At 47.5% G+C, this 9,655-nt stretch overlaps 1 protein-coding gene across 1 annotated transcript in view; it reads right to left on the bottom strand.

The window, feature by feature from the left end:
* The window catches only part of ITPK1 (inositol-tetrakisphosphate 1-kinase), a 70,541-nt gene that overhangs the window by 2,776 nt on the left and 58,110 nt on the right, over window positions 1–9,655 (bottom strand). The window contains exons 5-8 of the mRNA XM_018558499.1: window positions 5,212–5,310; window positions 4,914–4,954; window positions 3,743–3,908; window positions 1,865–1,932 (exon numbers count right to left, since the gene is read on the bottom strand). Coding sequence (XP_018414001.1) covers window positions 1,865–1,932; window positions 3,743–3,908; window positions 4,914–4,954; window positions 5,212–5,310 — 374 coding nt within the window. The remainder of the gene's footprint in view (window positions 1–1,864; window positions 1,933–3,742; window positions 3,909–4,913; window positions 4,955–5,211; window positions 5,311–9,655) is intronic.

The following is a 9,655-nucleotide window of genomic DNA, read 5'->3' as shown; positions in this document are numbered from 1 at the left end:
CCCCGGAGTCCTCCATCTCTAGCAGACGGTGATGGAATATTTCCTTGTGTTTCTGCCAACTCAGGGGGTTGCAACGCCGCCTCCCCCCCACCGCCCTTTACATTTTCATTTGTAGGGAAAATTTAAAGGAGACTAATAATGTCAAAGAAGGGGGAGCAGGGGTGAAGAGCGTGGCGCTGGTATTCGTCCATGATAGCCTGAGCTCACAGCAGGTGGGTTGGATGATGGCGGGAGTCATTAAACCCAGAAAAGGACCAGTGCTGAGAGTCTTTGGGCGGAATAAACTTACTACAGAAGTTTGAGTATTGCAGTAAAAGTATTGTATCGGGTAAAAACCCATTACAAAGAACCTGATCCCGCCTCACAACCATCAGATGAGCTGACCACAGATGGACACAAATCTCGCCGAGACCCAGAGGTGATCAGAGACCCACCTACAGGTGAAACTCGAATAATTAGAATATCGTGCAAAAGTAATGGCAGTAAGTGCTGCAAAAGGGGCCCAAACCAAGTACTGAGTACATATGCATGCTTGTACTTTTCAGAGGTCCGATATTGTTCTATGTACAATCCTTGTTTTATTGATTGCATGTAATATTCCCATGTTTTGAGGTTATGGATTTGGGGTTCTTGGGGTTTTCATGAGCTGTAAGCCATAATCATCACAATGATGACAAATCACGGCTTGAACTATCTTGCTTTGCATGTAATGAGTCTCATATATTAGTTTCACCGCATAAGTTGCATTAGTGAAATAAATGAACTTTGCACGATATTCTAATTATTCCAGTTTCACCTGTATAGTGTAACAAAGATTTACTTTCTGTGTGTTCGCCGTAGAGATGTCTCCTCGCTTCCCAATGTCATCAGACTACAAAAGGCAAGAGGGAATCTTCCCAACTAAGGCAGCAATAAAACTTCAATATACACTACATGGCCAAAAAGTGAGGAGCCCCTCGAAATGATGGAGTTCAGGTTTCTCCAGTGAAGGGTTCCTAATACAACATAACAAAGACATGTACGCCAACACCCGACCATCACACCTATATGAGCTTATTGGACATCCCATTCCAAAGCCAGGGCCATTACTATGAAGTTGGCCTCCCTTTGTGGCTATAACATCCTCACCTAGGAAGACTTCCCACAAGATTTTGGGAGTGTGCCTGTGGGAATTTGGGCCCATTTGTGAGGTCAGGTGCTGACGTTGGATGAGAAGACCCGGGCTCACATTCAGTGTTCCAATTCATCCCAAAGGTGTTCAGTGGGGTTGAGTCCAGGGCTCTGTGCAGGACGCTCAAGTTTCCCCCACACCAGACTGTTTAAACTACAAGATTTTGGAGGGTGTCTGTGGGAATTTGGGCCCATTTGTGAGGTCAGGTACTGATATTGGAAGACCCAGCTTACAATCAGAGTTCCAATTCATCCCAAAGGTGTTCAGTAGGTATGAGCACAGGACACTTGAGTTCCTCCCCACCAAACTGGTCACGCCATGTCTCTATGGAGCTGGCTTTGTACAGAGGGGACGGTCATGGTGGGACAGAGAAGGGTCTTCACCAAACTGTGACCACAAGGCTGGAAGAGCCCAATTGTCTACAATGTCTTTGTATGCTGTGCCAATAACAATCCCCTTCCCTGTAAACACCCTGATCTCCTTAATTTGGAGGGGGGCCGTATCTGATCACACAGAGTACGAGAACTGAATGTTTCCACGCAATTATTATTTGGTCCAATACAAAGTAACAATGACTTATACAGGTTGGCGAATGGATACTGAATAAGTACCCACAGGCCCCGCCCCTGAGGAGACGTTTTGGTGGCAGCCACATTGTTAAATTGTGAAAACTCTACCAATCCAATCACTTACCTCTGTCAGGACCGACGACGACTCCGGCTTGGACACATTGTGGCTGTTGAAGAATATGGATTCTCTGTCTGCAGTATAGAGAGAGAAAGGGAAGTATAAGAGCGTGCACAATGGACGGCCGAGCTCCGCCTACAATACCTGGTTATTACATTGCCAGGGCAGAACACACGCATTGATCATGGCGGCAGACAGAGGGGTGCTGTGGCAGCATTCGTGCCGTGCTACACTCTGGGTGAAGTTAAATGACAATGAATATTTATGGATTTGGACTTTGCACCTATCGGATTATACTGTACCGCGTGCATGCGTTTCTATACATCTATATACAGTACACTCGACCATCTGCACAAGACCACACAAAAATTCCCCTTTTCAATGTATTTATTAATTGTGATTGAACTTCACCCAGAGTGTTGATGCACCATTTCTGAAGGGGCAGTTTAGCCACAAACATGTTATATGGGGGTCTATTAATAAACATTTAGCAGAGCCCATCGTCCTGCGAATCTCTGAACAGTCGTTCTGTACAAATGGAAGCAAAAATGAACGTTCTTGGTATATATTTTTTTCAGGTCGAATGTAATATTTGGAAAATACCACGTTATGGCCACTAGATGGAGATGAGGAGCATAGGACATAAGTATTTAATTTGCTCCTCAGCTCCTTCTTGTGGCCAAAATGTGGTATTTTTGGAACATTACCTTCAACCTGAAAATAAAATATGCGAAGAACTAGGGAGGCACCGACACCGCTTTTTCGTTAACGAGTATTGATATTTTATTTTGGTACTCGCCAATATCAAATACCCAGGGGGGTCCCGAGGCTGGGTGACACCCGGAGAGGTTACCGAGTGTCACCCCACTGCGCGTGACGTCACCACGTGCGTGAGCGATGACTCACTCTTGGTGATGGACGCCGGCAGAGAGAGGAATGGACAGTGACCCGGCGGGATAAGGTATGCCGCCGGGTCCCCTCCTCTCTCTCTCCTGATACTGTCCATGACCGAGCGCCCGTCTTTTCAGAGGGGGGTGACACCAAAATGACTGTCAGTCATTTTGGTGTCACCCCTCCAATGGCGTCACCCGGGCGCGGGCTGCACCCCCCTTGTGACGCCACTGCGAATACCGATACCGTAAGTCCCATTAAGGAAGTCAGACGGCGTGCAAAGACTCGCCACCCGGCTTCCCGATTAGCAGGGAAGCCGTCTCCATGCTCCCTCGTCACCAGGTGAAGAGGGAGCCTGGAGCTGGCTTTCTGGCCAATCAGGAAGCCAGGCGCCGTGCAATGACCCATTTGCCCAGCTTCCTGAGTGGTCGAGAAGCTGGCCAATCTGGAAACTGCTCAACGCGTCATTCACAGTGTCAGACCTGCTGATTGGCCGGGAAGCCAGCTCCATGTATCCTCGTCATCAGGTGACGAAGGAACATGAAGCCGGCTTTTTGACCAGTCAGAAATCTGGGGGGCGTGTAATGGCATGCTGCCCGGCTTCCTGATTGGCCGGGAAGCCCGCTCCATGCTTCCTCGTCACCTGGTGACGAGGAAGCATGGAGCGGGCTTCCCGGCCAATCAGGAAGCTGGGCAGCGTGTAATGAATCCCTGCCTGGCTTCCTGATACCGGAGGCTCAAGTATCGGGCTGGGCAACCGAGCATTTGGGCGGGTACGAGTACTCGGCAAAATACTTGGCATCGGCACCGATACCGATACTAGTATTGGTGCATCCCTACTAAGAAGATTCATTTTCGCCTCCATTCGCACAGAAGGAACACATAGAGATTCGCAGGGTGAATGGCTCTGTGAATTGAACGATCCCCGTGGTGTCGTCATACAATAAAGGAACTAAGCTGCAGCACTGAGCGTGGCCCCTAAAGACATGTCACCTGATGATCCCAGAGAAAAGTTCTTCAGTGATGGCCGCTCCACAACCGTGTACGAATCGCCCACCACAAAGACTTTATAAAGTACGGCGTTATGGCTGATGAAGCTCTGGATGACGCAGGGGGGCTGTATCCTCCGAAGACCCTCCTTATTGAATATGATTGCCATCTACGGGACAGACAGAACACATCTGTAGGACGGACAGCTATTTAAAGGGAATGCATTGATCCATGTTGGATTATTGACTCTCTTCAGCAAACTGAGATCACAATAACAGAATGAACACAACCAGAGAGGAGATTACACAGACTGCCGAATAACTCGGAGGAGGGACCGTCCCTCTCCCATAGAAAAGACTAAGTGTCTGGATTAGTCAGGCTTACACAGGCTGCGGACAAGCAAGGCCAAACGGGACAGAAATATGGGGGCTGCCAGTGCTGACTGTGTATGTAAAGGAGCCTCTTCCAGGGGTGTCATCCTGGTCCTTGTTTTATTACGTAGTGAGTCACTGACCTGGAACAAGTATGTGCATATGAGGCATCCTGACACTTCACTCAACGCATGCTTGTTCTGGGTCACCGACTCCCTCGTAGTTAAGCAAGGCTAAAAAGACAAAGCTGCATCCCCAATACCCACATTATAATGGCGTTGACATTTTTACCTCGACACCGAACTCTACAATGTATTGCTAATGGGAAATAGAGAGCAAGCACATGCTGGGATTGGGGCCACGCAGAGAGGGATTGGGGGCACGCAGAGAAAGCGGGGGCAGAGAGAGAGAGAAAGAATGAGGGCACAGAGGCTGAAGATGCATTGGGGGTGTGCACACAGAGAGGAAGGGGCACGGAAAGTGAGAGAATGCCAGAGAAGTCTGAGTGAACAGAGGGAGATGGCCGTCCTGGACCAATGAGTGTCCAATGTACGGTGGTCAGAGACACAACCAGCCCATACATGGGACGGTAACATCAGAGAAGATCCTTCATTACAATCCAATTATTAAACATGTAGAAAGTGTTTAGAAAATGTTTTAAAAAAGCAGCAGAGATTTCATCTACAAAACCGCAATACCCCAAACTGAAGCACATGACACGCAAGTGAAGACCAATCATAGAAGACACAGAAATGGAAACACTGTTACAAAATTTGGGACCGTCCCGTCACAGGTACACTTACCTCGTGTGAGTTGGTGCCATGAGCCACCCTGGTCTTGCAGACTGGAATGACAGAAGAGAGGTGTGAGCTCGCCGCCTGGTGGACGGTTCAGAACATGCAGGTCGTGTTATTACTGCTTAGAGTATATGCTTAGAGACTATAATATTTTTCTGCTGCAAAAAACTTATAAAAAACTTTAAAGGTGACAAAACCGGACAGCAATCAAACCCGGCAAAGTGTGCTCATATTCTCCGGAACCTTCATCACAAGCTCTCTGACTGCGGAATAGTAGAGAAAGGTCGTTTGTCATATTACGTACTGAATGGGAAGGCCAGACCATTCTGCTCGATCACCGTCAGCGTGTCGTCTCCACATTCCTTAGAAAGCTCCATGAAGGGGGGAGAACATAATCTCTCATCTGTAATACAACCAAAAGTGGACAACAACACAGATCGATCTCTTCAAATACATCAAGAAGCACAATAGGAAAAAAGTCAAACTGGCAACATAAACATTGTACATGTATATGCTTAGTGTCCATGAGAGTGTGTGTATACAATATATATATATATACACTATATTGTCATAAGTATTTAGGGACTTACAGTTGCTTTGACCTCTTCTTCTCCTGGTGATGGTGGGGGGAGCAGCGAGGTTGCCGCACGTCCAGCCGGCTCCAGGTGCTCTCTCTCCTGAGCAGCAGAAGCCAACTGCGGTTCGGCAGTCTTCCTCTCCCACCAATGGCAGCTGAGGTGGGCGGAGGAAACTGCTGTGGCCACCGAGGAGCCCAATCGAATAGGGCACAGACGATAGCAGTGGAGCTTCTTGTTCTCTTCTCCCCGCCACCGCAGTCTTAAAGAGCCCCCCCTCCCAGTCCACATCTTTTGGAAGTTATTAATCTGAGTTGCCCCACTCAGTATGCCCCTCGCTTGTGGTCATATTGAGTGGGGCACTAAGATTAATAATGTGCTGGATTAGTCTGACCCAGGGGCGGACTGGGCCCGGGGGCAGGGTGGCAATTGCCCCCCAAGCCTCTCTGATACCTTTGCAAACACGCAAAGGGATTCCCCTCGCTGCTTTTGTACAGCCCGCAGACTGCAGGTTGCCCCGTGTGTGTGAATCTGTACATACATGACATGGACTCGGAATGCATTGCTATCCTCTGCATGCTGCTACATTGGAATCATTAGGATGAATGGCTGCAGTGCTGTACAATGCTGCCACCTAGTGGAGGAATTAACACCATACAGGTTATGGAGAGGATGGGCACACGTGTCTCATTACATCACAGATCCTAAAAATAAGATTATTCCTCATTTATTAAAAGTGGGCGGAGCTATGCAAATCATTCCATTCCACCCTGACAGCCAAATGCACATCCAGAACCTCTGGCGTGTAGAGTAAATATAACCCAATATAGAGCCATTCATGCCAAACAACATACAGCTGTTTCAGGCTTTTCGGCCATCATCAGTGCAGAATACCACCAGCTATAGAGGACTACAAATCCCAGCAATACATTATACAGCAACGCAGAATACCACCAGCTATAGGAGGACTACAAATCCCAGCAATTCATTATACAGCAATGCAAAGTAATAGTGTGACTGAACTCGTCACGCCTCCTCGTCCTCCTGGGTAGAAGCACGTTGTGACCGAACAGGAATTTTATCCCCTGCATGAAAAACCAGAAGCTGAAAAATGCGTCAGGAACTCAGAGATGAGAATGAAGAATGTGAAGCCGGCACGTAGCTCGTTCACATACCGGAGTGCGGCAACACATCCCGATCACCTGCGCCATCTCAGGAATGTAAAACCATGACACCGCCATCACCTCCGACAGTCCCTCCCCCCGGACCTCAGATCTGAGCGTTTTGTATTCGATTCCCGGCCCTCCTCTCTGATTTTTGGCATTCTATGCATTGCAGGAACGCATGTTACATGACTGGGCGTACTGCAGTGTCATTCCTTCCGAATCACACATGCGTTGCAACACGCTGCAGCGCCCCACCGTGCATTGGGACACGTACAATTTTTAGGACATTTTTGTGCATTGGAAAAGACCATTCAAAAAAATGCAAAAAGAAAAAAATAGTAATAAATGTAAAAATAGTTTAAAAAAAAAAAAAAAACATTTAAAGTAAAAAAAGCAATTTAAAAGAAATATGAAAGAGTAAAAACTGTAAAAAAAAATTTAAAAAACTAAAAAAGCAAGAAAAAAAAAAAGGTAAAAAAAATAGTAAATGTATAAAAAAAAAGTAAAAAATATAAAAATGTATAAAAAAGTAAAAAAAAATGTAAAAATAGAAAAAAGGAAAGAAAATATAAAAAGAAAAAATTCAAAACTGAAAAATAGGGATGACCCGATACAAACATCGGTATCGGCGGCGATACCGAGTATTTGCATGAGTACTCGTACTCGCAAATACTCCGATACAAAAAACGAGTACCTGTGCCGCGTCCGCCATCTTCAGGGACCCGAATCCGCCGCTCACAGGACCTCCATCGCGTCTTCAATCAAGCAAGATGGCCGCGAACTCCTCCTCCAAGTCCTCAGTCATCTGCTCTATTTTGACCTCTTCTCCCGCTGATTGGCCGATTGGATGATAGCTGTGCCACACTACAGAGTGTTCATGTTCTTCATAATATTAAAAAACTGAGCTAAAATCATGATTTTGTATTGCTTTAGAAAAAATGTGACCTGTCCCTTTAAGAAAAAGTATCGGTAATTGGTATCGGTGAGTACTTGGAAAAAAGTATCGGTACTCGTACTCGGCCTTAAAAAAGTGGTATCGGTGCATCCCTACTGAAAAATGTGAGAAAATGTGGGAAAAAAAAAATGTAAAACAAAAAGGAAAGAAATTGAAAAAATATTAATACATCATGTGACCAGTCTAAAGAGATGCATGCGTCTTGTTGTCGTAGCTTTTCCCTGCCTCATGAAATCGTTGTCACTGGCACAGGAAGTGAAGGTAAATCTTTCTTGGGGAGCTCCGGATAATGATTCAAATCCTTCCTCATAAACAGGAATTTCCGGCCGGCTCGGGTCACACTTTGAGGGTTGCAGCAATAAACAAATAAACAGGTTATATAAGTAATCCCCTGCGCGCATTCCGGGGCTGCAGATCCGCATCTCTCTCGCAGGCCGCATCCTGTTTTATTCTTTCACAGAATCGTGTCTGAGAAAGCGGCGTGACGGGATTCCACCGCGGTCTCCTTTCCTCTCCGAGCCGTCCGGCCGTACAAAGCACAATACTGAGTAATGCAGACAAAAGTCTCCTCATGCCGGGAGCCCAAATTCTCCTACCGCCTGTGTGTGCCGACGGCGAGCTTAAGTGGACCTGTCATCATTATATATATATATATATGTATATACACACACACACACACACACACACACACACACACACACACAGTGGCCGGATTATTATGACCACCTGACGTTTGTAGGCAGATTAGCTATAATTTGGCGCTGAAGTTGCTAGAGGGCCAGACCATTATAAATAGGGAAGCGGGTTGGTTACCACGACGGTAGAAGTGATTTGTTTCTGAAGATTCGGGGAAACAACGCGATGTAACAGCCTTTGAACGCGGGATGATTGTTGGCGCTCGGAGCCATGGAGCGAGTATCACAAAACAGCAGAATTCGTTAAATGTTCAAGAGCAGCTGTTGTTAAAGTGGTTAAAGACCGGACTGTCAGCCGAAAATCTGGGTCTGAACGTGCGAATTGTGGCCGTCAGCGACTAGTCAATGTTAGGGCAGAACGGGGGAGGGGCAAGACTGGTACAAGACAACAGAAGGGTAACAGTGCCGTGTCAGATTCCTCGCATCACCTTTCACCATCTCGTGGAGTCACGAGGCGGCCCAACGAAGTCTTGATGGGGGGGTCATAATAATCTGGCCACTCAGTGTATATCTCATCACATTGGGTGTATTAGGAATAAACTCGAGCTCCGGGTACTTGTTTTTGATGCCGTGCAGATCTCTGTAACCTCCGTGCGTTGCACAACATTCCTCCGGTGATGAGTATTGTACACAGACATCTCAGACATTACAATGCGCGCTCAGCGACCGCAGAAATCCGCTCCCCGGTCTGGAGAATGTCAGAGAAGAGACAACGCGGGCCGGGGACACCGGAGAGATCACGCAGAGAGAACGTTCTGTACAATCATCTCCACACCGACATCATCCAATGATCTCGAGCGTCCGCCATGTCCCACCTCACCCCCTCACAGTCCTTGTGCTGTATCCTCAGAGTACGGGAGATGGTGGGTGGCGCTCAAATGCGTCATAAATACAGCGGCCAGCGAGCAGATGGGGTCGACAAGCCAGCAGGCCGCGGCCAGGAAGGCGTTAAGCTGTGTGCGCGGGTTAATCTAGAAACCGGATGATTCAGCAATCCGCCGGGAGAAGGGGCGGGCGGCTGAAATGTCAGCAGCAAGATGGCTTTCGGAGGATCGACGCGGCTCGTAGAGACATCGAAGTCACACAAACAGCCTGTCAGATCGCAGGACGCCCCCCTCCCCCCCCCATACAAAGTGCTTTCACGTTTAATAGCCGCGCCGTTCCTTTCATGTCCGTCCGCGATCTTTAACGACTTTTAACCACTCTTCCCTTTATTTTATTTTTTTCCCCTCGTCGCTCGTCTCCGCTTGTAAACTCTCCGGCTGACAAGGGCGGCGACGCAGTGCGCTTCAACGTTAACAGACGCGTCTACGTCCGACGGCCCGGCAGGACATAAATTATTTTTTTTTTTTTTTAG

Source organism: Nanorana parkeri, unplaced genomic scaffold (genome assembly GCF_000935625.1).
Source record: "Nanorana parkeri isolate BGI_ZX_2015 unplaced genomic scaffold, ASM93562v1 scaffold344, whole genome shotgun sequence".
In the NCBI taxonomy this organism is placed as follows: domain Eukaryota; kingdom Metazoa; phylum Chordata; class Amphibia; order Anura; family Dicroglossidae; genus Nanorana; species Nanorana parkeri.
This window is presented reverse-complemented; position numbering and strand designations above follow the sequence as displayed.